Source organism: Astyanax mexicanus, chromosome 1 (genome assembly GCF_023375975.1).
Source record: "Astyanax mexicanus isolate ESR-SI-001 chromosome 1, AstMex3_surface, whole genome shotgun sequence".
NCBI classification, from domain to species: domain Eukaryota; kingdom Metazoa; phylum Chordata; class Actinopteri; order Characiformes; family Acestrorhamphidae; genus Astyanax; species Astyanax mexicanus.
The window spans coordinates 29,679,732-29,707,545 of record NC_064408.1 but is presented as its reverse complement, the minus strand read 5'-3'; the positions used below and the strand labels follow the sequence as shown (position 1 = coordinate 29,707,545).

Here is a 27,814-nt window from a genome sequence, read left to right as displayed (position 1 = left end):
TCCACTGGTAAACTATATAAAATGATCCACTGACCTCCAGCAGGCTAAGCTCTGCCACTATGATCAGAAGATCACCGGTTTGAATCCTGCTCATGTAGCTTGCCATCGGCTACCAGAGCCCTCAGAGAGCACAATTGGCCTTGCTCTCTCTGGGTGGGTAAATGGCACTCTCTCCCCTCATCACTCCAAAGAGTGATGTCCACTGCACAAGGTGTCTGTGAGCTGATGTATCTGAACCGAGTCACTTCACTTTCCTCTGAGTGCGCTGTGATGCTACTCGGCAATGCTGCATCAGCAGCAGTTGGAAAAGAGGCGGTGTCTGACTTTACATGTATCAGAGGAGGCATGTGCTAGTCTTCACCCTCCTTGTGTTGAGGCATTACTAGTGATAGGGGAGTGCCAATGAGTGGGTTGGGCAATTGGCTGTGTAAATTTGGAAGAAAATGATCCACTGACCCGTTTCCAGCTGTAATCTTTCATCAAAGGGCAAAGGTAGCACATAATTCATGCTTGGCATACAACACAATACCAGGGATAAACTGTATCTGAACAAGCTAAACAGATAAGTCCTAACATGGAAGTATCCATTGAGCATACACATACGTTTATTTGTGCTCTTGTGTACTGCACCTGTGTGTATTACATCCATACAGAGGGAGACGCATGTTTGCTCAATAGAACTGGAAGATCCATCAACATAAGCCCAGCAAAAGCAGGGTTGAGCTTCCTAAAGTAGTCCCAGCATGAATCAAACTCATTATTTGCATTTTCAACACTAACAATATTAAAGCTGATCATATTTGAGGCTTCAGTCGTCTGCAAGGCGTGTCAGTCAGGGTGTTTCCTAAGGGAAGCAGCATTTGAGGATTCCTCTTGGCATCAGAAAGCAGTCTGTGAGATGGGAGCAAGTGTCCTTTGATGAGACCATCCACGTCTTGGGGCTCCTTGGCAAAAATGCAATCATAGATGGCACTGTTACATCTGCAAATATAAGATAGCTACCAATTTAGGATTTTGTTGGCTACAAATCCATGAAACAAGGACTTACAAGTAGTAGTGCATTTTGTCAATTTTATGTTTAGGATATCATTGTAAATCCACCAAGATTACCCCTTTTATTTTATGAAGCATACAACTTAAAAAGCGAATTGCCTAAAACATGGTTTCTGCATACAAGAGGCTCTAATCTCCCGCCTAATCTCTGTAATGATGTCCTTAAAAAGTCCAAAAAGTGCTTGGTTCCCCGTTAAAACAGGCTAAAACCGTTGTGCAATTCATTTGGCAGGTGTGCATACATTAACTGCACTTGGATGTGGAACAAAACAACTCCACGACTGAGACATCTAGGTTTGGGGTCTTTGGGCTGGTTCCAAACTCTGTAGAGGTTTGTTTGTGGTGAGAACATGTTTCGACCTAGACCTGACCTGACAATCATGTTCGAGCTCAATGCATTCTGCAGGTGGAGTTTAACCTGCTATACTGCTCAGATAATTCATACAGCTATAATCATCATTAAGCCAAAGTTAAGAGAACCTGTACATTATTGTGATGGAAATACTGACACAAAAACAAAATTGTGAATATTTCTTGGGTTATTCTCCTTTCTTTCTTCTAGTAATTTAATTCCTCAGAACTTTTCATGTGATACACTTTTAAAAAAATGAACCTAAATGGGTAAAATTGGTGTTTTTTAAAGAGAATCACCAAGATTCTTGACTATTCCAAACTAACAAAATGCACTGTTACTTGTAGGTGTACGTTGCTGTACCACAGACGAATAGAGTGGATGCAGTAGTGGATGCACTTTGGTGCAAATCAGATGCTCCTAACATGACCTGATACCTGCACCTCTCACATTACAGTGCAGCGCTCTCTCCTGAGTGCCCGCTGGAACCGGATGGTGGCGTGTACATGTTTGCAGCGGACGCAGCCCACACTGCGGAGAGCTTCACCGAACAGAAGCAGGACGTGCCAGTTGAACTTGGCTGAACATTCGACGTAGCCACACTTCCAGCTCTTGCGCACCAGGTCGGAGACGTTGTGACGTGGGATGACCCGGCCTCGCTGAAGGTCGCGCTTGTTGCCCACAATTAGGATTGGTGTCTCGGTTGCCCCCATCACCCTGTGACACACAACACAATTGCATTAACAAAGTTACGGTCTGACAACTAAGAGGATCAACAGCAATAGATAATACAGATGTTAATCTCTGGAGAATACATTCCTGAAATCTAATGCCTCAGATCTAAAACACAAGAAACAAACATGTTTCTATTAGGATGAGAATATAGATGAAATTGTATTGCCTAATGTAGTTTACACACCATTTTTTGTGTAGTTACTTTTTATATATTATCAAAATAACTTTATAATGAAGAATGTAAATTTAAGAAACTATCCTGCAACCCCAAAAAACTGGTCTTGTGTAAAATCAAAAAAATGGGATGGATCCATCCCTCCATAACTTGCACCAGTTGCTTTCCATTTATACATTACAGAAGCTCATCAACATACAACCTCCAGTATACGTTTATGTTTAAACAACAGGTTTTAAAAAAAGTCAAGAAAACAGCAGATCAAAGAATGCCTGAATAATATTACAAATAATTGTTAGTCAGTTCTGCAAAAAACATAGTTGTCATAGACCACAAATGGCATATTGTAACCATTTTACCTCATTGTATCGCACATTGATTTGCTGCAAAATTTGGCATGCAGTAATGTCTCAGGCTGATACATAAATGCTTGTTAATATGGGAAGGACACCAACTTCTGCAAACTACAAGTGTGCAGGATCTACAGGGCCAGCTGCAACATCTGTTGGCCAATGTGCCGTAGGATGCCACACAGAACCTTTATGTCTGAATCGTCCAAGCGTAACTCACCTAGAGTACTTGAGGCTCCATTCAGTTTTCCCCATTTAACTCATCATTTCACTCTAATATTGTAATCACTAACATATATCACAAGTATAATCACACATATAAAGCTTCATTAGATTCCAACAATTCATTTTTGGTGTATATTATTTTTTATGTCAATGAGTATAAACCAAAATGATTCAGACAAACCCCACACTTGTGCTAGGACTGGATCATAATACCTCACCTCATAAGTTAAGACTGGTTCACAGTTGCTCACCTCCTAAGCTAGGATTGGCTCTCTGTGCTATAATTGGTGCTCCTGATATACTAAAAATAGGAGAACTACTGTATTCACCTGAATGAGGAACTATAACAAAGAATGCACTGATGTACTATTTCAATCCTCCAAAGAGTTTCTTTATAGATGAAGGTTAAATCATTCTAAGCCTAACCAGATCTCACAGTTAAATTCAAAATGTGTTTTGATTCTACAGGGTAACACAATGTAAAGGGGCAGGTTAGATATACAAATGATAAACTTATGTAAGAATTTGATCTGTTCATGACATGGAAAAAAGAAAACTTTACTGCGCCAATAACTTTCTGAACAAAGGCTAAACTTGGCAATTGGATAAGAAAATATATTCTCCAAAAACATGACACCTTAGTTTAACATTTTGAGCCCTAATAAGGCAGACCGGGACTTCCTGAAGCTCGGCTGCACAGTGTTCTGGCTCCATGTACAGGCTGGGTTAATGGCGCACTATGGCGTCAAGCTGTCAGAGAGAGAGAGGGGGCTGAACTCCTCCACACAGGAGAGCACAGCTTTTGTGCCTTTCCTTATCTCTTTTAAAGAAAATGACTTGAACCTCTGATAGATAAAAAATACAGATTAGCTTTCTCACAAAAAGGTCAGAGAAATTGAAAAGCGCCATTCCAAAGACAAAATAAATAGTCAGACAGTTCCTAATAAATACCTTCATTGACCTGTGGACCTGTGATATAAATGATTATTTTAGGTTAAAATGTTAAGAGGTAATCTGAGCAGAATATAGATCCGTTTATCACAATGTAATAGCATGGCCTGCTCCTCAAGAGCTAATTTGTCTTAATTAGTCAGTCCTGAACTCTGCACATTAAGGCAATTAATTCCAATAAGCTTTACACTGACATGCCACATGTCTTGGGACAGGAATTAGTGCTGTGTCCAATGATAATTGTCTTGTCCTTTGGGAGCTAAAGAATGCTGCACTGACCTGAAGGATATACATGTGTTGTCTCCTGCACTGAATGTGGTGGTAATTTCTTTGTTCAATCTCTGATAATTCATGTCACTTTGCCATAAACATGCTAGCCAGAGTTTAACCTCACTCACAAGATAACACCTCAGAAATTATACGGGTGTGGGTTCATGATAGGTTAATACACAAGTGGAATCTTATGAACCTTTATATGTGTGATTGTAATGATGATACATGTGAGTGATTACACTATTAGAGCTAAAGGCTATGTTGTACAATGAAAAGAGGCTACATTACTCCTTTTCTATACTATAGTTCAGGTTCCATATGGCATCCTGTGGCACATGTACAGTTGTGGTCAAAAGTTTACATACACTTGTAAAAAAACATAATGTTATGGCTGTCTTGAGTTTTCAATAAGTTCTACAACTCTTATTTTTCTGTGATAGAGTGATCGGAACACATACATGTTTGTCACAAAAAACAGTCATAAAATTTGGTTCTTTCATAAATTTATTATGGGTCTGCTGAAAATGTCACCAAATCTGCTGGGTCAAAAATATACATACAGCAACATTAGTATTTGGTTACATGTCCCTTGGCCATTTTCACGGCAACTAGGCGCTTTTGGTAGCCATCCACAAGCTCCTGGCAAGCTTCAGGTCGAATGTTTGACCACTCTTCTTGACAGAATTGGTGCAGTTCAGCTAAATGTGATGGTTTTCTTGCATGAACCCGTTTCTTTAGCACTGTCCACATGTTCTCAATGGGGTTTAAGTCAGGACTTTGGGAAGGCCATTCTAAAACCTTAATTCTAGCCTGGTTTAGCCATTCCTTTACCACTTTTGATGTGTGTTTTGGGTCATTGTCTTGTTGGAACACCCAACTGCGCCCAAGACCCAACCTTCGGGCTGATGGTTTTAAGTTTTCCTGCAGAATTTGGAGGTAATCCTCCTTCTTCATTATCCCATTTACTTTCTGCAAAGAACCAGTTCCACTGGCAGCAAAACATCCCCAGAGCATAATACTACCACCACCATGCTTGACAGTAGGCATGGTGTTCCTGGGATTAAAGGCCTCACCTTTTCTCCTCCAAACATATTGCTGGGTGTTGTGGCCAAACAGCTCAATTTTTGTTTCGTCTGACCAGAGAACTTTCCTCCAGAAGGTTTTATCTTTGTCCATGTGATCAGCAGCAAACTTCAGCCGAGTCTTAAGGTGCCTTTTCTGGAGCAAGGGCTTCTTTCTTGCACGGCAGCCTCTCAGTCCATGGCGATGTAAAACACGCTTGACTGTGGAGACTGACACCTGTGTTCCATCAGCTTCCAAATCCTTGCAGACCTGCTTCTTGGTGATTCTTGGTTGACTCTTGACCATCCTGACCAATCTCCTCTCGGCAGCATGTGATAGCTTGCGTTTTCTTCCTGATCGTGGCAGTGACACAACTGTTCCATGCACTTTATACTTGCGTATAATTGTCTGCACAGTTGCTCTTGGGACCTGTAGCTGCTTTGAAATGGCTCCAAGTGACTTCCCTGACTTGTTCAAGTCAATAATTCGCTTTTTCAGATCCACACTGAGTTCCTTTGACTTTCCCATTGTAGCTTTTGTAGCTGAGTCTAATCACTGGGTCAAATGAGCCCTATTTAAATGGGCTCATGAGAAGTCAACAGCTGTAGTCAATCAGAATCACTTACAAGAAGTGAAGAGGCCATGACATGAAGCTAATTTGATTGACACAACTCGCTACATCACCAAAATTGACAAATTTTGTTGCTGTATGTATATTTTTGACCCAGCAGATTTGGTGACATTTTCAGCAGACCCATAATAAATTTATGAAAGAACCAAATTTTATGACTGTTTTTTGTGACAAACATGTATGTGTTCCGATCACTCTATCACAGAAAAATAAGAGTTGTAGAACTTATTGAAAACTCAAGACAGCCATAACATTATGTTTTTTTACAAGTGTATGTAAACTTTTGACCACAACTGTATCTGCTGGGCCTGTAGATACTGCACTGGTAGCTGGTGACCAGGCAGGCCATGCTGAAATTTAGCGTTGATGTTCCTGGGAAACCCTGGAACATGTGTGGGCAAGATTTATCCTGCTGAAAAATGCCAGTTAAAAGCCCTGCCATAAGAGGCAACACATGTGGCCACACGATTTTGTCTTGTACATATTGCTGAGTTGTTAATGTCCTTTATATCTGCACTTAATGTAAGCAGCTTTGTATGTGATGGCTCCCAGAGCCACAACATAGCAAGAACTGAAGCACTCACCACATTGCCTCCATGATTGTTATTTTTAAAATAGAACCTGGATTTATTGCTAAATACAATATGGTTCCAGTTTAGTGCTGCACGATATTGAAAAAATTTGACATTGCAATGTTTTTTTTTCGACAATGTATATATCTCAATATTAAACAATGCAGGACCTGTGACGTCACCAGCCCCGACCCACATGCATGCTGTCTCGTGTCATATATCTGGACCGAACGAGAGCTGAGTGAGGGCTTTAGAGTCAGCCAATTACTCAAAACTCGAGGAAAACAGCAAAACAATAATCAGGCCTGTAAGAAGGCTTTAAAAATGTAAATAAGAGTTTTTCTGGGATTAAAAGCGTGACTTCGGTTGTAACTGAAAATATCTGTGCAAAACTGTGTCGAACTGAGGTGTACAGCTTTCGGCAGCTTTTTTCTGCATTTACAAGCACGTGGCCAGCCATGTGGAGGCCATGCAGTTACCTCGTGTTTACGCCGCTCCCTCTCTCTCTCACGCTTCTCAGGTAGCAACAGCCTGTCACTCACACAGACACAGAGACAGCGATGTTCACTCAGAAAATTACAACACTGTGTATCATCTTCTTGTGTCAAGAATCAACACACTGCAACATGATCTGTTCAATTTAATTGCCTTATTTGACATTGCACATCCTGCGTTGTGAATATTGCGCATGCACACATCGCAATGACAATGCTTAAACGATATATCACGCAGCCCTATTCCAGTTACATTCACTAAACGTGTGTATTTCATGTTGTCTACTGTCTATTGTTGTTCCATGTTGCACCATTGTTCCAGAGGAAGGTAGTTTCGTTACAATGTGTACTCGTTACATGATGTGCCTCTTCTCAAAGTCAGTCAAGTCAGGAAGTTGTCTTCAAGTGTAAGAGGAATGTCTAGCAGTTATCAGTCTTTTACCAAAAAGGGCACTACCCAAATGTACCCTCTATAGGCAGCACAGAAAGAAAAGCATTTTTAAACCTTCTTGTGTCAAGACCCAGTGTCTAATCAGACCACAACTGTGATCATTTTAATATCTCACTGAGATTTAACTGCATGCCAAGGTTTGCAGCAATCCAGGGAGCATTATTTTTGTCAATGAATGTACTAAGTGCCAATCCTAGTCTAGGAGGAAGGCCAAGTCAGAACGCTGGTGGGAAAAAAGTAAAGCGTGTGAGCTGCGTGACAGCAGCTGCCAGGTCGAGCTCCACTCATCCATCACTCAATGTGACAGTTCAAGCCTCCGATCTCTAAGGACCTGCCACCACTTATCACTGTCTCAGCAATAATGACAGTTTACCACCGGGAGACAAAGACATATTAATCTTTCTTCTCCATTATTTTACACATTTGTTTCCACTGGGAGTGATCAATACTAGAGTGTAAGAATATTGACGCCTGCTGGGTTTCAAGTTGTAGGCCACGGATAAATGAAGTAAATTAGGGCAAAACATACAGCCTCTTGGCCCGATTTCCTTTCTGTAATAAGACCAATAAATATAGGGCTGTAATTCTGGAGGCAAAAATTAGCTCACTAATTCTCACTCACCCTTTAATTCACTTGCTGCAGATTCTGTATTGACCCACGTGCTTGACTTTACTCTCACTCATTCATTCATCCATTCAGTAAAGATGTATATTAAAGTATTGTGATATTTTGTTTTGCAAATATCGATTTTTAAAAACACAGTACTTATTTAAAATGTTTACTTTACATGTAAAGATTGGTGGCAGTCAGTATTTAATTTAAATAATAATAATAATAATAATACATTTTATTTGTAATGCACTTTACATTTCAAAGAAGTCTCAAAGTGCTACAGCGTAAATAAAATCAGAACAAACATTTAGAAACAAGTGGATTAAAAAAAAAAAAAACACCCCACTAGATAGCATCATTCAGATTCCTCTGCTATGATTGGTTATAAAATGCAGATATGTATAGTACAGTACTACTGTACGTAGGTACTGAAATGCTGTATCTGTATCTATCTTTCTCCTATATCTAATTTAACTTCACTACTATTTTCCATAAGTTTAATACTTTTACTCCGATACCTTTTTATGTGCTACATCATTACTCGCTACAATTATAAACAAATTACAAATCATTTGAAATCCACATTAAAACTGCAGTATCAGAGTTGTAGTCACTGGGTTGGATGAGGGAATCAAGAGATCAAGTTGATCTTATAAGAAGACTGTGCTGCTCCCGTTCTGCCTTTCACTCTGAGAACTTTCCACTGCTTTCTGTCATGATGACATAACACAGTACTTTTACTTTCAGTACTTCAGCACTACATTTTACAATAAACTACTTACAAGCCTTAAGTACCAAAAATGTTACTTTAATACTTTAGTACTTGTATTTAAGTGGAGGTTAAAGAACACTTCAACGTCTGCTCAAGTCACTTTTTTAATAGAGCATTTTTAAGTACTAATACTCATATCTGGGTCTCTAGAAATATGACTCTTCTTTTACTTAGATTGTATAAATATGATAGTGTGTTTTCTACCTATGAGAGTTTTCCTAAGATTTTATTTAAACAAACAGTTTTACCAAATATTGTGATATATTAAATACCTATGTATTGTATCACCAAGTTATTAGCAATACACAGCTCTACCACTTAGAAGGCCAAATGAAGAAGTTTACCATAAATAATTAAATATATTGTTGCACTGCCTGTATTTATTGAGAACTGGACACAGGGAAGAAACAGAAACGGAATCAACAAGGTCTAATAACCGCAGTTGAATTTACAAATGAATGTTGATTTTTATCCTGCCGAGAGTAAAACGGATGCTGGCAGGTGCACCTCCATGCAGTGTAACATCCAAACAAGCTCAGACTAAGTGAGATTTATAACAAAACAACAGCTTGGAACAAATGGCGAAAACTATGCTTGATTTATGTCTGATTAATTACGGTAACCGTCATAATTTGTCACCCAGACAGGAACTCTCAGAGACGGGAGAGTGTTAGCCAGCTGTGGGCCAATCGCGCTAGCTGTTGGCAGCTCTGTTGTATATACCCAATGCCATGTAGCTCCTGCGTGTGTGAGTGAGTGAGTGTGTTTGTGGGAGTATGAGAGAGAGAGAGTGCAGCGAGGTGTGTCAGCCTTGGCAGACTTAATTGTGTTGTGCTGAGATCGATAAAACATGAGTTTGTGTCAGCAGAGCCGGCTGCCATCACACCATGACGGCTGACGTCACAGCAACCAGTCAATCAGAGGCTGAGTGACAGAAGAGCGGTACACGCACGGCTGGCAAGAAAATACACCACCAACGGTGAGTGAGAAATACATCCACTTCCAGCTACACTCACAAACACACGCACAGATACGTTTTACAGCTCTTTACACTGTATGAACAAATTAATTAGGAGACCTGCTCATTCATAGTTATAGTCATAATTAGAATCCTTTCATTTTCTCAAAAATTGTCAGTGCACCTTTTAATCCAGTGCGCCTTATGTATGAATTTTATCAGTCAGGTTGTAAGAAGTAATAAAGACACTCTGCTGAAGTACAGCATTATACAGAAGTTTCTGTTTAGTTCTTCGGCAGCATTAGCATTAGCTGCTAACCGTGCAAAGCGCTAGCTCTTTAGCCGTTCAGAGTTGAGTATATCGGACTGTAGTCTGCGTATTTACCATGTTAAAACAAGCTACGTGGGATGAGCCACTAGCTAATATCACCCTGACTTACAGGAACACTCAGAGCTCCTCAGTGTAGAGCTGTCAGGTGGCATTAGCTAATGCTAATGCTTAAGCTTTAGTGTAAATCTGTAAATCTAAGCTTACTGTAAGTAAATGGAAGTGCTTTACTCACCCAAATAAACCGTTTTCAGGAGAGAAATCTGTGTAGATTAACATGCAGAACTCGTTTGACTTGTCTGACTGATCTAAAATGTTTTTTTTTTAATAGTTACAGTTTTGTTTACTTTGTTTACTTAACCTAGCTTAGCTTTATAGGTCTCACCACTGCTGAATTTAGAGGGAAAACATGGCTTATAATCCGGTGCACCTTATATATGAAAATAGACAACAACAAAAAAAACGTTTACTGATAGTGTGCCTTATAGTGTGAAAAATATGGTATTAAAAAAAGTATACTACTTCAGAGGTAAGTCTTTATACTACATTTTGTTGTGAGGATAGATTGTTCCAGAGAACACAGTTCCATAGCTCCTGCCCACACACCTGGCTTTAGGCAATAGGTGCCAATAAGTTCATATTGGCAATACTTCTCTTCAGAGACTAGACATGTTAGCAATGGCTGCAACTTAGCCAAATTACAAAGTAGCCAAAGGGGTGTATACAAACATGGGGACATCCTATAGCGTACTTAGATACTCTGTCCCACTTTCTCAAACACTTTCATTCCTCCAGTCACTACTGTGTGTGTGATTAGCCCTGTCTGGCCTCCAGCGTTCATCATTTGCACAAATTGCTACAACTCCCTCCGACACTAAGTGAGCTTAGTAGCTGCCAGCCTTGCTCCGAGATTTATTGATTAAAACAAAGGCCTGCAGACTGTTAGCAGCAGGCTTAGGTGACAATGGTGGCCGTGCACTTTGGCGTGTGTTAATGAGAACGCCCATCACCTAGCACTTAGTGCTAACATGGGGGAAACACTACTTAGGATGTGTCAAACTGCACTGTTTTCTCTGCCGTAAACTAAATCCTTACCTTAGTTTATGAAACGAAGACTTTGAAATACTATTTAAACATTGTTTCACAGCACGCCATTCATCAATTAGTCAAAATGGTTCATATATTGTAGCTAATATGTGAAAGCAGCCCCCATGTTGTGATGACACATCAACACACTCATTTACACTAATCCCTTCCATGCAGGTTCAGATTATAAGGAGTGTCTTTTAGGGCTACACTGGCTATATGGTGACTGAAATGATTTAGCACCTTTCAGTGCTTGATCAAATAAGTAAAAATGTAATTTGTACAGAATAATAAATAATTTAGTATGTCATAATTTGCTCTGTGGGTATGTCTGCTGGAATATTTAAAGTTTTTTGGTTAATTGCTTTTTGTTAAAAAAAAAAATATATATATATATATATATATACTTTTCATCTATTTTATTCATAGAATGGTGAACAAATGGTAAAATCAATGAAAAGAAAATATAAAAACCTGTTAGCAAAATGTTTCATTTTGTTCATGTTGGTGCATTTCTAGCGCCAACAAACTGTAGCACTGTTATTAACATATAAGAAGATATGGAGAATCAGTAAATATTGACTGTTGGAACACAAATGTGTCGATCCATCCCTCTCAAAGATCTAGAGCAGCTTAACAGTTTGGAAACTGGCAAGCATATCCAGAATAGTTAATAAGAAAAGAGATAGATACAGTAAGGTGCTATTGTCTTGGTAAACTATTGAATTATTTCTTAGATAAAAAATAAAAAAAATGTTCTTTTCACATGTAAAACCTGGATGTATTAGACTAGAGAAAGCACAAATGTAAAAGAAGATCTCTTAAATATATTTAGTGGTTTCTCCTATATACACAACAGTGAGATCGGATGGAGTAACAATAGAGGCTTTAGCATAAATCAAATTCTGCTCAAATGTGTCTCCTTAGATAAAGACTGCAGTCATCCCATATGTATCTCCTCTTGAGGTTTAGCAACAGATCTCAGTAAAGACTTACATGGTGCTCAAATTTGTAAAAATAATCACACTCAACAGGTCTCAACATGAACTTCTGCACACTATCAGGAATAATTTCTGCACAATATTGGGGAGGTAATACATTTTAGTAGTTTTCTTTTCTGCAATATATACTGTAATTTTAATGGAGTAAAATCCTATTAAATAATTAAATAATGCATGAAAAATTCACCCCTGCTTGATACATCATGAGAAATGAGAACCGTGTGAATTGTCCTTTTGTATCAAACAGCAAAAGGCTAGTGTGTTTAATTTAATATGCCTTAAGTGACATTAAATCCTATGATGTGATTATTGTGCATGCACACACTGTGATAACTATGCTGAAACAATATATTGTGCAGTTCTAATATGTTACATGAATGAACAAATACATTTTACACCAGTCAAAAAGTTTTTTTAATATGTAGGTCAAGAACACACTTAAGCCCTATCCGGACAAGATTAGTTAGGACCACAGAGTTCAACAAAAAAACAGTAAGTAATTCAGCCTGTAATTTTCTCAGAGGACATCTAAGAAAAACACATAAAAGACCGTTCCGAATGGGAATAAAATCACAGAAGACCCCCAATAAAAGAACCTAAAGAAACTAATCCTGTCCGGATAGGGCTTAAGAAGAACAGATTTAGAAGAAAAGTGTTGGATGCTGACTTCTTTTTGAACTCCAGTCACTGTATTGATTTCTCAGTTCCACTTTGATTAGATAAACTAAGAGTTAGATAAGAATTGAAAATAAGGGCCTGGAAATGGTTATGTTTTAACACTATATTATAATGCTTTTTTCTAATCAAATTAATACTTTCTGTTCAGATAAGTAGATTCTCAGGTACAGGACTTTACTTTACAACAGTACTGTATATCATTTATAAGGTAATGAACTCAGTAATAAACAGTGGAACATAAATCCTATTTAATTGTAATGCATGAATGGAGGTTGTATAATGGTTAGACACAAATAAATTGGGTACATCATGAGTGGACATCAGAGGAGAATACTATAGTGGAAAGAAAATGTGCAACATGAGCTATTAAGCGAGCCTTTTCTCAGGTGGCTGGAGACAAGGCTTTTGAAGTGGCCGAGGAGATGATGGTACGTCACATGACTTTGGCAATCAGGGGAGCAGAAATGGGGAGGCGTTCCTGTTGATGTAGATCTGAATGGTGAATAAATGCAGTGTATCTGTGCTAGCCTGTGATTACAGCAGGGGTCAGCATTCATCACTGGAATCGCGGCAGACATCAAAGGAGGGATGGAGAGGAGGAGAACAGAGAGAGAGAAGATAGCTACAGGGGCTGCAAGAAAGAGGGAGGAGGGGGCACGATATAAACCATAGTGAAGTAAAGAAGAGAGAGGCAAGAGACAGAGGAGAGAGAGAGAGAGGGGTGAATGTACGAGGATGATGAAAGACAGGCCGTGTTATTATGCACTGCACGTACCGGGTCTCCAAGATCTGCTGGCGCATGGTCTTGACGTACTCGAAGCTGTCGAAGCAGCAGATGTCATAAACCAGGATGTAGACGTGGGCGCTGCGGATGCCTCGACAGCAGACATCCGACCATTCCTGAGCAACAGTGGAACATGTGGGATTAAGTGATCATAATGCATGAGACATATGATTAATACAATGTACAGCATACAGCTTTAATTGTGTTATTAATTGCATTTTAAAGCTTGTCTAACTGCATTTTAGGCTGATCATGTAAAGAGAGAACTGATAACTATAGCATCCTTTACTATTGAGTTATAAGAGCAGAGAAAAGAGAGAAAAAGTGGTCAGTGGGCTGAGAAAAAGGAAGAATGGACATTTATGAGACCTATAAAGTTTCTTGTATTTTTAATAATATATTAAAAAAAAAACACACCGTAAAAGTGCCTTCAGGATAGAGATTAGATTCTCTGCCATAACCAGACCCAAGGCCCGGCCCGGGTCGGGCTCCAGAAAATAGTCTGAGATGTAGGCATCTGTTTTTTTAAATATATTTCTATTTTATCTAAAGCTCTGCCATGATAATCACAATATACAGGTATATGAAAAAGTTTGGGCACCCCTATTAATCTTATTAATCTATTAATCTTAAGTACTGCTTTGCTGACGACACCCAGCTATACCTGTCGTTCTCACCAGATGATCACTCAATCTCTGCACCAATATCACAGTGTCTCTCAGACATATCCGCATGGATGAAGGAACATCACCTCCAACTAAACGTCTCAAAGACTGAACTTCTGGTCATACCAGCAAAACCTTCTATTCAACACAACTTTGCCATAACCATCGACTCTCTCTCTCTCTCACCGACAAAGGTTGCTAGGAACCTGGGTGTCATGGTTGATGACCAGCTTCTCTTCACGCACCATGTGGCCTCAGTTGCTCGGTCCTGCCGCTTTGCGCTTTACAACATCGGAAAAAATTGACCGTTTCTGACGCAACAGGCCACCCAACTCCTGGTACAAGCTGTGGTAATCTCACGCCTCGACTACTGCAATGCCCTGCTAACTGGCCTCCCGGCCTGTGTAGTAAAACCACTCCAGATGATTCAGAATGCAGCAGCACGTTTGGTCTTCAACCAACCAAAACGGGCACATGTCACTCCGCTGCTCATTGAGCTCCACTGGCTACCGGTTGCTGCTCGCATCAAATTCAAAGTGCTTACAATCGCCTACAAGGTGATGACAGTACAGGCTCCTTCCTACCTGCACTCGCTCCTGAAGGCTTACGCTACCTCCCGGCCGCTGCGCTTCTCCAATGAACGTCACCTCGCTTTGCCAAACACTCACACAAAGCAATCCAGACTGTTCTCATACAGAGTTCCCCAAAGGTGGAACAAACTACCTTCCACTACCAGATCAGGAGAATCTCTCGCTATCTTTAAGAAACTCCTGAAGACAGAGCTCTTCAAAGAGCACTTACTCTCCTAACACCTCTAACAAACTAACTAATTCTAACCTCATCTCCTTCTTCCTCTTCTCTACTCCTCTATCCCATTATTTCCCTCTGACCTCCTTAAGGCCCTATCTATAGATGCTTTATTTTTAACTTCTATTATTTTTGTACTTAACCTCTTCTATTATTTGCACTTCAATATTGTAAGTCGCTTTGGACAAAAGCGTCTGCCAAATGTAATGTAATGTAATGTAATGTAAAAGTATTTTTAGTTCTAAATATTTGGGTGTTTGCAATAGCCATTTCAGTTTGATATATCTAGTAACTGATGGACACAGTAATATTTCAGGATTGAATTGAGGTTTATTGTATTAACAGAAAATGTGCAATATGCATTAAACCAAAATTTGACAGGTGCAAAAGTATGGGTACCCTTATCATTTTATTGATTTGAATACTCCTGACTACTTTTTACTGACTTACTGAAGCACAAAATTGGTTTGGTAACCTCATTGAGCTTTGAACTTCATAGCCAGTTGTATCCAATCATGAGAAAAGGTATTTAAGGTGGCCAATTGCAAGCTGTTCTTCTATTTGAATCTCCTCTGAAGAGTGGCATCATGGGCTCATCAAAACAACTCTCAAATGATCTAAAAACAAAGATTGTTCAACATAGTTGTTCAGGGGAAGGATACAAAAAGTTGTCTCAGAGATTTAACCTGTCAGTTTCCACTGTGAGGAACATAGTAAGGAAATGGAAGACCACAGGGACAGTTCTTGTTAAGCCCAGAAGTGTTAAGCCATACCTCCTTTTGCACACCTCAGGCGACTCTGTTTGTGGCGTGCTTGCAGAAATGGCTTCTTTCGCATCACTCTCCCATACAGCTTCTCCTTGTGCAAAGTGCACTGTATTGTTGACCGATGCACAGTGACAGCATCTGCAGCAAGATGATGCTGCAGCTCTTTGGAGGTGGTCTGTGGATTGTCCTTGACTGTTCTCACCCTTCTTCTTCTCCGCCTTTCTGATATTTTTCTTGGCCTGCCACTTCTGGGCTTAACAAGAACTGTCCCTGTGGTCTTCCATTTCCTTACTATGTTCCTCACAGTGGAAACTGACAGGTTAAATCTCTGAGACAACTTTTTGTATCCTTCCCCTGAACAACTATGTTAAACAATCTTTGTTTTTAGATCATTTGAGAGTTGTTTTGATGAGCCCATGATGCCACTCTTCAGAGGAGATTCAAATAGGAGAACAACTTGCAATTGGCCACCTTAAATACTTTTTTTTCATGATTGGATACACCTGGCTATGAAGTTCAAAGCTCAATGAGGTTACCAAACCAATTTTGTGCTTCAGTAAGTCAGTAAAAAGTAGTTAGGAGTATTCAAATCAATAAAATGATAAGGGTGCCCATACTTTTGCACCGGTCAAATTCTGGTTTAATGCATATTGCACATTTTCTGTTAGTACAATAAACCTCATTTCAATCCTGAAATATTACTGTATCCATCAGTTATTAGATATGTCAAACTGAAATGGCTGTTGCAAACACCCAAATATTTAGAACTAAAAATGATTAAGATTAGTAGGGGTGCCCAAACTTTTTCATATGACTGTAGCTAAGTAACTCATAATAACATACTTTCATGCTACCTGTGTAAGGATTCATTGAGCTTAAATATAAAGGAATATACAATATACTTGGTTTCTAATGCTGTACAGCACTAGAGACAATTCCCAATCTGAGTTCTTATATGTACTCGTGTCTGTGTTCTAGAAATCTTGTGAAACTTTACTAATTGCAGCCTAAATACTGAGACAGATTCACATTTCCACATCTAGCCATGTACAGTCCAAATGTACATGTGTTCCTGCTCCATATGTGTTATTGAGAATGTAGGTGAAGGTGACATTATGGATTAGGGACAACTAAATATCCCAGAATGCATTTTAAACCAATCACAGCAAAGTAATGGCCAATGAAAGATATCACTATATGTTTTATTTCTCAAAATACTCCTGTTATTGTGTCATAAATACATTTTTAAGATTTGTAGGTGATATTGCAGGCTTTTTGTTCAAATAACAAATATATACAATATTAATTAAGATATAAAATTAGCAATTAGAAACTGGTTCAGTAATTTTTGGAGATATGAGGTCCTGCTAAGAAAAGTAAACCCTGCTGTTCCAATTGCATTAAGTGCTGCCCCATGCTCATACTTATTGGACATACAGTAATTTGGAGTCAGAATCACCCAAAGTTACTTGTAAAACAAAGATATGAAAAAACATGACACTAAAAAACAGTACTTGCAGCCACAATGAAACTGAAAATCTGTATATATTTAACATAATTAATTTACTACACAGCTAAAGTGGTCTATAGTCAACAGGCAAATAATATTTGCTCATACACTACCATTTACATTCACATTCACCTGCCTTTCTTTTTTCTAGGGATGAAGAGCAAATATAGTTATAATGACTTCCTGAACAACAAAGGAATCTTTCTGTAATATTCAGCCAGTGTTCATTTCTAAATTGCCTGTGAAACGTCAGTAATTGCCCCCGTGTCTGGCAGCGGCATGCTGAGGTGAGGACTGTGAGGGAGACGGATGCAGCAGACCATCTGGGGAGAATCATTCACATCACGCTGAGGTAAGAATGAATATCAACCAGTTCATTATTGACTACCATTGATTTGATTCGTTCTCTATTTTTAAACAGAGAGCACGGCACAGACTTGGCAGGTAATTCCTGCCTTTCAAAGAATTGGCTCTGAGCGTGAAAAAGAGAAATTGTGCCTTCCGGTTACATAAAGCACTTGTTTTAATGAGAGGATTGTGCACACAAAACCTGAAGCATGAAACCCTACCAAAAAGAACACACACATTTCCTCGTACAAGTAATTAATGATCATCAGTTAGTTCTGTGAAAAAAAATTACACAGCCTAAATCACTATGATGTATTTTAAGGGGAATTACATCTATTTTTCATCATTTAATTTCTGTACATTCATTTAGAGTGGGGTTGGTGTGAAATGATTTATTGTAGAGAAAGTGGTGGAGGTAGAAACCAAGGAATGCTACAGTGTGCAACCCAAATACTGCCATTTTATTTACCATCCAGAGCCACCAGTATACCTACATGTGTATTCTGGATTTTTGTAATGTTGCTGATGATAAAATAACTAAAACAGTTGTTAGGTACTATTTTGCAAAATATCTATATTTTAAGATACCTCAATATTTTCTTTTGTAATACCGTATTGATTTTTATAAACATAGTATTGATTTATAATTGTTAGTCAACATGTAAATATTGGTGACAGAGAGTTGTTCATTTTGTGTTGGATTTAACCCCCTCCCACTAGATAGCAGTATTGTGCTCAGCTATTCAAATTTTAGAAATATGAAAGCATGTTTTTATATTTATATTTTATTTAAATAACTGAAATATATCACCTTGCTATTGTGATATATTGTATCGGTACCCCTCTATTGTAATACATCTCAAATTTGCGAGTTCTTGACGGTACACAGCCCTCCTCAGAACTATGGTAACACTATGGTAGCACAAGGATCATCAATAAAAAGTTTAGGAATCAGGCAGTGCCAAATTTAAAATCGTAATTCAAACTTATTTATATACCACTTGTTACAAGAAATGTCACAAAGCAGCTTTACAGAGATCCAGGCCCAAGCTTATTTTGAACAAGCCAACAAGGTGACAATGGCATGGAAATGTTTTTGAGTGATATTTTTGTGTGACAGAGCTTTTCAGAGGCATTAAACTGTTGGTTTGTCTAGTGTTGTATGCAACAACATCACCATTGCTGTGGAAGAGCAGGGTTTGATTTTCTCACTGGGCATGCGCACCATGAAGCATTATTAACACCATGCCACAATAATTTTGGCAAGGCTACTAACACAAGCTGTGTAATATGAGGCAAATATCTTAAACATTTTTAAATGTGAATTTAAATGTAATTTACATCAGAAGAGTTGAGTCTGTAATTTCTCTAGGATGGAGCATTGATGATTATTTTTATGCACTGAAAATATCAATCTGAATTTACAGGATTCAAATAGATTTCAAAAGTGTTTACAAATGAACAAAATGATTTACATTTTGTACCAGCTTTACAATTCATTAATTGACAAATAAATGACAATAAATAAGGACAAAAGAGGTTCGCAATCAAATTGAAATCAAACTTGCAGTGGCATACAATTGCCTTTAAAAGAAATACTGGCATTAGGCCAATGTTCAGATTTGACTGAGATTTTAAACAGAATGATGGAATAATTAATAAAAAGATAAAAATATTTAGGTGATGCTGAGCTAACTCACAACTTACTACACAAAGATGTGTCATGTTTCTCTGTAATGCTGATCCAGGAGAATTTAATCCTATTTTCTATGGTATAAAGTTGATCTATCAGCATTAGGGAGGTGCACATGAATAATCTTCACCATTGGCACCAGCCCAGAGACAGTTGACATATTGCTTCATCTCTACTAACTCAGAAACTGCCACCAACTCGAGGCCTGAACTTTACTTTATGGTCCCATCACTCCAGAGCAAAAGTACAGAAGCAAACTTCAGACTCACTCTCATTTTTCTTCTTTTCTCTAAAGCTTGAGAAACTTTGAAGCACTGCAATATACCATGCTTGAGTTGAGGAAGATTACAATTTAGGGTTAGAGTGGTGGATATATTATTGCTGCTGATCATGATGTATCAGTTTGACACATCGGGTCATTCAGTCAAGCGAGAGAGCGCTGCTCATTAACTCTGAAGGATGGAAGGACAGGTTGTTCCTCCTCTGTGACGAAGGCTGCTGAGCCTGCACGTCATTCTAGCTGTCAGACCTGTGTGTGTGTGTGTGAGTGTGTGTGTGAGTGTGTTTGCAGTACAAAGACAGATAGAGGGCAGTATGACAGCGCTGGAGAACACAGCCTGCCTGAACACAGGATTTGCTCCCAAAGGCACCTTTTTATATTGATTTGATACTAGTTTGGGCATTCTCCATTCTAATTCAGGTAAGATTAGGATGTGGTACAAATTGTTCTTCATCAATCCAGAGAGAACCTATGTAGATCATTCTTCAGAGAGCACAGATCAGACTGTTCCACAGTTGTTTTTTCATTTGCAGCTCTTTAACCTCCTAAATTGCTGCATTATTACTCAGGTATTGATCTGTAGAACTTTAGAATTCAGCCTTATCCCTTGTGATAACAAAAGAATTTGACATCCATTATATCGATTTCTGCAGCTCCCTCAGACCAAGCTGAGAAATCTTTTGAAAGCATAAATTGTACAGGTTTAATCAGTACCACTGTTGTGTTTGTTAACTGATGAGGAGATATTTTATTATTTTAGTACTGATGAACAGTTTATGTATAGCCTTTGTGAATGGAAATGCTTTAAAGGTGCCCTTCCACTAAAATCCACTTTCTTGTTCTTTGTGAAATACTTTAGGAGTTGTATGTGCTCTAAACCCGGGCTGCAGTAGAGCCAACACTGCCTCATTAGCTAAAGAACTTACAACTGTGTTTACACCAGCTAGTTAGCGTTAGTTATCTTGTGTAAGATCCAACGTTCGTGTTGGATTTTACGATATAAAGTGGACTCTTGGCCTTGAACATGGTGAAGGTTTAGTAGTGTTAGTTTAGCTGAAAGAATATTTCTCAATGTTGCGAGGAGAGCAGCGCCGCTTGACTTATGAGGGGTGGAGGAAAGATTATTTGAGGAGGGAGTCGCTCGGCCACAAGGCTCTCCCCGCGGCATTGAAAACATTTCTTTTGGCTGTGGGGATGCTTTCAGGGTAAACTTTACATAAAACTCTTTATAACTAAGGCAGTAACTCTAAAAACACGTTGTCCTTAGAGTTTTAGAGCTGTAAAATTGACTGTGGGGGTACAAAGCAGGTAGCGTTCTCTGCTGCAGTGCTGTTAGCCAATCAGAGGCAATATGTTTGCATGTATGAATGTTCATGATCAAGAGACGAAATCCTGTCTTTCTTCAGAGACCAGTAATCCAGTGAACTAAAGCTCACAATGCATTCATTCATACTAGAAGCCAAAACTGGACATTTTAAAATGAATGAAAAAATGATGGAATGAGACCTGCAAGTTTGGTATGTTTTATGTCACTTTAGGTCTTTCAGTTGTTCGTGCTGCATTTATCATCCTGATCTGTCCTTGTTTAAAGTTTAGCCAGCAGGCCCTGGTTATAAAACTGAATTGTAGCAACACAGATGTATGCAGATGACACAACTGCTAGCCTTTTAGAATTGAATGCAAATTTATGCAAAGCAGTGCTGCACCAACAAAAGTGTAAAAAACAAAATCACAAGCATCATCAAATGCTGGACATTTCGCTGTAGAGAGATATAACGAGCTCTAGAATGAACTGTGACTTTATGACTTACAGATACAGATCTGTGTGGTCTTCTAACTGGTATTATTAAAACAAAAAAACTAATATTTAGCCTTTAACTCAAAAATTAATAATGCTGTACATATTGCATAATAATGCTAATATTACTAATAATAATTATTGGTATTATTATTGTTGCTGTTGTATTTTGCATTATAAATTCCTGCATCTAATTAAACCCAATGAAGAATAAAAGGAGAAAGAGAGACAGAAAGTAGGAATAAATAAAAAATGAAGAGAATCAATACATTTTGAGGTAAGTCTCAAAAACCTTAATTAATGAACTGCTGCTTTGTTAACAGTTTTTTCCTTTTTAGAACCCACTTATCGCATGATGTATCCAGACTGGGAGATTTTGACAATGAAGTGCTTAGTCCTATAGAAAATTGCAACTTATGATCTCAAAACACTTGAATCTGCAGTTAGGCTGTTGCGCCACCATAGAGCTGCAATACTACACTACATAAGAAAATAGTTGTTAGAAAATTTTACTTTCTGTTCTTTCTTAGAAACTGATGTGTATATGGATTTAAAGCAAATGTCAAACTACCTGTTTGTTAGGAGAGACAGGAGACCATTAAGTTTGACTCCAATTAGCACTACAGCCGACTGTGGTCAGGAGAACAGATGGTATTCCCCAGGTGTACAAAATTAATAAGCAATTTTGCTGCAGTACATTTACTAATGTACTGCAAGGAAGCATTGTTTCCATCTTTAAACCAACATTGTTAGAGGTGTTGCACCACTCAACCACTAGTTTAAAGTGTCCAGCCCACCTTCAGCTTCAGGTGCAGACCACAGTGCTCTGTCTATATGTTTCTCTGCAGTGTCAGCATTGTAGAAACCTTTGCTAAAGAATTGACACTATGTAGAGTGTCTTTTTAATTTTAGACACTCTGCATTGTTCCAGCCCCCCCACAGGTTTCAGGATGAGGCTCCTACCTGCAGGGAGCTGCCAGGGAAGCTGCTGATGGCCGGGTAGTCCGTGATCTGCAAGTCGTGCACGTGGCCGTTGAGCACGGCGGCGGATAGGTGCACCCGGCGTGTGCGGCTGGACGCAGCCACGTCGCTGTAGTCATCGTGGAGGAAGCGCTGCACTATGGCCGTCTTGCCCACGCCCTGTGCCCCCAGCACCGCTATCCGAAATGGCGGGGGCATTCCGCTGCTTCCACCGCGCCCTCGGTGACCCCCTCCACCCTCCCTGCTCTCGCAAACCGCTGGCCAATGCATTCAGGAGGGCACAAGGGCACTGCATAGTCCTGACCAGGGCACTGGAAGCTGAGCTGGGCACGGCTCAGCCCCATTCATAGGACAAGCACACCTGAGACCCTAAAGAACCAGAATCAGAGTTAGGAACAGGTCATTTTTAGCAATAAGAGAAGAATAAGAGAAGAAGTGATCATTTAAAGGTTGTGATTTGGTCGCAGACCAGTTAAATAAAAAAAAGATCATAATAAATGGTGTCACCTGTGATAACACACAGTTTTGGCTGTTTTAAAGCCTTAATGCAGGTGAATAAAATGTATCAAATAATCATACAAAAATTAACACTTTTGTTAGCATAAGAACAACACACCACTGTAAAAAAAAAGTAAAGTCAGGCCATCTTAAAAAACTTAACTGTAATCAATGATTATCATTAGGGCATAGACATAGAGACAAGCTTTTCAAACAGTGTCCTTGGAACATTTGTGAACATGCCCAGACTGAAGTATTAAATACTTCCAAAAATCAACACAGCCCATGATGATGTATGTGTCACAGACCCTTAAAAAAGATGTGTAAAGTTCCTTATGGCACTGTGTCCTTTACTACAGGACAGTGTGTGAACGTGTGTTCATTTATCTGACCTTAATGACAGAATGTAGAAGTGCTGGGTTAGTTCTGGAGATAAACTTTAAAAATTGTAAATTTAGGCATTTCAAACATTTGAATAATTCTAACATTTATTTTTAAAAAATTTTAATCGATATTCAGAACTTGGTCTGGGGAAGAGAATCTAACCGAGAATCCATGTACTGAGCTAAAATCCAGCTGTCATAGTTCATCAGTTTTGTTCTCCTAGTTTAGTTTCCCCTGTCCAGTTTTCTCAGTTTTTCTATTCTAGTTTTCATAGTCATGTTTTTATTCTGGTTTTGCATTATACTAACCATGTTTGCTTTTGTTTTAATCTGGTTTGTTAATAAATATCCTTACCTGTGTTTACATCTGTACTCTCATCTTTCATCATCAGATTTCTTAATAAGATTTATAGGCCTTAATCCAATCTCAGAATTGGAGTATGCTGTTTTCCTAACCACTTAAGTATTCAGATGACTTCAGAAATCTGATCAGGATGTAAACACACTCACAGTGCTTTTCGACCAAAGTAACTGGTACTGGAACTGGTTCTGGAACTGGTTCTGTTCAAGTCTGTAAGAACCTTGGTGCTTTTCAGTGAACCAGCCCAGACTTTCACCAGATTTAGTGGAACCGTATAATTAAATCTGTTCTGTGAAGGCCTCAGTGGTTTGTTAGAGAACACTAGTGAACAGGGTTAAAGCAGGGTTAGGATACAAAAACACATTCCAAGCTTCAAGCATACCAAGGAGCACTGTACAATCCATCATCCAAAACTTATAAAAAGTAATCTACAACTGCTAGCCTACTAAGACATGGCTGTCCTCCCAAACTGACAGATCGGTAAGTATAGCACTGCTCAGAGAAGCAGCCAATAGGCCCATGGTCACTCTAGAGGAGCTGCCGAAATACACAGCTCAGATGGGAGAATCTGTCCAGTGCACGACTTCAAGTCATGCATTCACAAATCTGGCCTTTATGGAAGAATGGCAAGAGGAAAACCATTGTTGAACAAAAGACATATGCAAGTAGTGCTTTATTTACAGCAAACATGTGGAAGAAGGTACTGTGGTCAAATGACACCAAAGTTGAACTTTTTGGCCTAAATGCTATGCATTAGGTGTGGTTTAGATTAAAGAATATCCATGTGTTAGAATGGCCCAGTCAAAGTCCCTGACCTAAATCCCATTGAGCTTCTGTTGCAAGACATAAAAAGTGGTGTTCTCAGACCCTCTCCATCCAACTTGGTTGAGTTTGAGCTGAACTTTTGCACATCACACTTTTCGGATTTTTATTTCATTTTCATTTTACTTCACTTTGTGTTAGTAGATCACTTAAAATCTCAATCTCAAGTTTGTGGTTTTAAGGTGACAAAATGTGAAAAGTTCAAAGCCACTGTACAACAGAAGTACAGTTGTGTAGCCATTAGCCAATATTTAAACATATTAACAATTACACTGAAAACAGAACTGATAATCATGAATTGCAGCGAACCTGAAAATAAGATAATTGCAACTACAGATTGTGTGACTTAACCCACCAAAAAAATAGAATAAAAAAAGACTTACACAGCATGAATATGAATGACTATGACACCTTGACATACTGAACTACAAACCACAGCTTCACAAATGTGATATGTTATAAAAAATGCTAATGTATTCTGGGCTGGCTGAACAAAGCAGAAAAAGAACACCCACTGAAATGGATATTCTGTGGCTCACACACCTCATCAAACACCTGAATAACTGAGCGAATCCACAGTATTAGCAGATTAGAAAGCAATTAGTGTAAGAGTTATCAGAAAGCAGTGGGACGACTGAGCGTTTAGCACCTGCTTCAGCACACTGCTTCACACCTGAGCACTATACAGTGAGTGTTACAGGCTAGTGCACCTCCACTACTGTGTTGTAGTTGCTGGAACTTTTGCACCTGCTCACTTCAACAGGGGCAGGAGGAATTAAATGGAACAAAGATATTAATAGAAAAGGCCACACTGCCCCATATAGACATTTCTATATTAGCCTCCTCTCACACAGGTACAGTGTGCTGTAAGTTAAGCTATCCAACCCTGAAACTTTAAAACCAGAACAGTCTGTAATCATTAAATGTACAACTATAACGGCAATATGTCTCTTTGTCTCTTCACAAAGTTTACATTCTATATAACCAAATGGCTTTATTTATAGTTTTTTTTTTCAACCGAATTTCACTGAAGTCAACCTAAAACACCAAACTGATCAGGGCCCAGTTTTCCAAAAGCATTGTCGAGTTAAGACAGTCTTAACCGGTAGTCAGAATGTGTGATGCTCAATTAACATTTCAGAAGTTGTGTTTTCCTTATACAATTACAAAATTACTTCTCTAAAATATTTCATATATGAACAATATGTGGTCAAATATATTGAATATATATTAAATAAATGATATTAATACAGGTATTTCCTTTTTAGCCAATTAATAATCGATCAATAAAACAAATATCAGCAGATTAATTGTTTTATCAAAATAACCGTTACTTGCAGATAAGGTATATCTATTCCTGTGTAGTATTATATTCTATTTTTCTATGATTACTTCATCTAATATTTCTCCATTTTGTTTATCATTTTTCAGCTCAAAATATGAGCCCTTTTTAGTCTCTTACATACCAATTTCAATTTTTATATTTGTAAACAGACAACACAATTAAAAGTGCACAAGCTTTTTTTCTGTTTTCTTTCACTTTTGTTACAAATAGTAAGCAGACCTCTTCAACCTTACATGCAGCTTTTATATTAAAACAATGTGCAAAAATAAGGTGTTTTATTTCAGTTAAAATAAAATGTAAACATGAAAATCACTGCCATATAAAAGACAGAGGCAAATGTCTATATAATGATATTCCCTCTGGAAGCTTCTATATGGCAAGATATACACTCTTTATTATCCCATTTTGAAAATCACATTAAAACAGAAACATGCTTAATCAAATGCATTTGATTACCTTCCCAGCCCTAATTTTTTTTACATTGTAAAACTCAAAGGTACACTTTTCATAATTGTACACTTAAAGGTATAATATTGGTCTTTACAGGGTCAAATGTGTTTCCTCAGAAGTAGAAAGTCTTTTCTAACAGCAGGAAGTACATTTTTTTACCATTTAACCAAGCAAAAGGTACATTCTGTGTTCTGTATCACTGTACTAATAAACTATATATATTTTAATTATACATTTTTCATTTGAAAGCCTGGCAAATCATCACTTTCTTGACACATATTCAGTTGATGATAATGTTTATAATCTTTTTGTAATCTTTACTGGTACAAAAAAAACATGGGTACGAAAAAAGACTTTAGCCCTTACCGGACAGGAGTTTCTCTCTGAAAAATATTTCACACTTCAACTCTTGCATCCGGATTGCAATTGAAAAAACAGGAGGACCAGTAAGTTTTTAGGCTTTCTCAGTCACATAACATCGCGTTCAGGAGCTCCTCCATTTCTACTGGCTGTTGTGTTTACGTGGATCTCCATAGAAAAAACACGCGCCTAAAGTGTAATTATTGCAAGGCAGTGAACAAATACCTGTTTTATTAAATGCGAGGTGTCGATTCTCAGAAATGTGGATCTGGACAGGACTAAAATTAGCAGAGGACCACAGAGTTCAGCAAAAAAACTGTAGGTAATTCAACCTGTAATTTTCTCAGAGGACATCTGAGGAAAATACATACATTGTCTTTCCGGACAGGAATTCAGTCACAGAGGACCCCCATAAAAGAGAAAATTACCCCAGGACCCCCTGAGAAACTAATCCCATCCAGATAGGGCTTTTGACTGGAAGGTACTCTCTGTTGAACCTCAGCGACAAGCTTTATACTTTTTTTTAAGTACAAATCTGTAGTTATTTTTGTTAGAGTGTACAGGCATGTTTGATCATAATATCTGAAATCAGACTGAAGCTTTACTTGACAGTATGGAACATTAAACATATCGTTGCACAGTAGAAGTGTATCGTTTCATCCCCAGCAGTAAACTGTGTATCTCTTTTACTCTACTTTACTGATGATGCCCCACCCTTGTGTAAACAGTGCTCTAACACTCACTGGCTCGGTGTTGCTGATTGTTGGGGGGCTCTGTGTGGACCCCCTGCTCGCCCCACGCTGTGGTGAACCTGTGATGAACGCGCTCCTGGTTCGCGGACGAGACTCACGGTACTGTACCTTGATCGCAGGTGAGCAGCTCGGCCGCGTGCGGAGAATGCGCTGCCGCGAGCCCCGCGCGCTCGAGGAGAGACGGACTTTTCACGACTTTTCTCGGGCGGCTGCTCGGCGCTCGGAGCATGGGTATTCCAGGTGCGCGCGGGAGCGGCGGCGGAGGCAGCGGCTCTCTTGAAAAAGGGACATCCTCCTGAGGTCCGCGGAGCAGCCCTCATACACCGGCCAGGTCTCAGCGCCCGTCCGCCGCGCCAGCGTTGCGCGCGAGCACAAACTGCGCAAACTGCTGAGCGCAAACCGAGCCGCACCGCACCGACCGGTAAACCCCGCAGCACCGCCAGACCCCCG

The 27,814-nt window shown here is 39.0% G+C and overlaps 1 protein-coding gene across 2 annotated transcripts; it reads right to left on the bottom strand.

Moving 5' to 3' along the window:
* Window positions 1–583: 583 nt before the first annotated feature.
* LOC103040296 (ras-like protein family member 10B) lies at window positions 584–27,814 on the bottom strand. Of its 2 annotated transcripts, none has more exons than XM_022680537.2 (4): window positions 27,356–27,814; window positions 22,376–22,762; window positions 13,536–13,660; window positions 584–2,122 (listed from the first exon to the last, which is right to left on the bottom strand). In XM_022680537.2, exons 2-4 carry the CDS (start codon window positions 22,661–22,663, stop codon window positions 1,852–1,854), a joined length of 684 nt encoding a protein of 227 aa, XP_022536258.2. In that variant the 5' UTR covers window positions 22,664–22,762; window positions 27,356–27,814; the 3' UTR covers window positions 584–1,851. The 2 variants fall into 2 exon arrangements, with proteins under 2 accessions (XP_022536258.2, XP_007260412.4); XM_007260350.4 differs by having other exon boundaries at window positions 27,473–27,563.

Coding starts and splice junctions, on each gene's coding strand:
- LOC103040296 (XM_022680537.2), bottom strand. CDS start 22,663: ATGCATTGGCCAGCGGTTTGCGAGAGCAGGGAGGGTGGAGGGGGTCAC. Junction 13,661..22,375: donor TCCCTGGCAGCTCCCTGCAG/GTAGGAGCCTCA, acceptor ACTGTTGCTCAG/GAATGGTCGGATGTCTGCTG. Junction 2,123..13,535: donor CAGCAGATCTTGGAGACCCG/GTACGTGCAGTG, acceptor TGTGTGTCACAG/GGTGATGGGGGCAACCGAGA.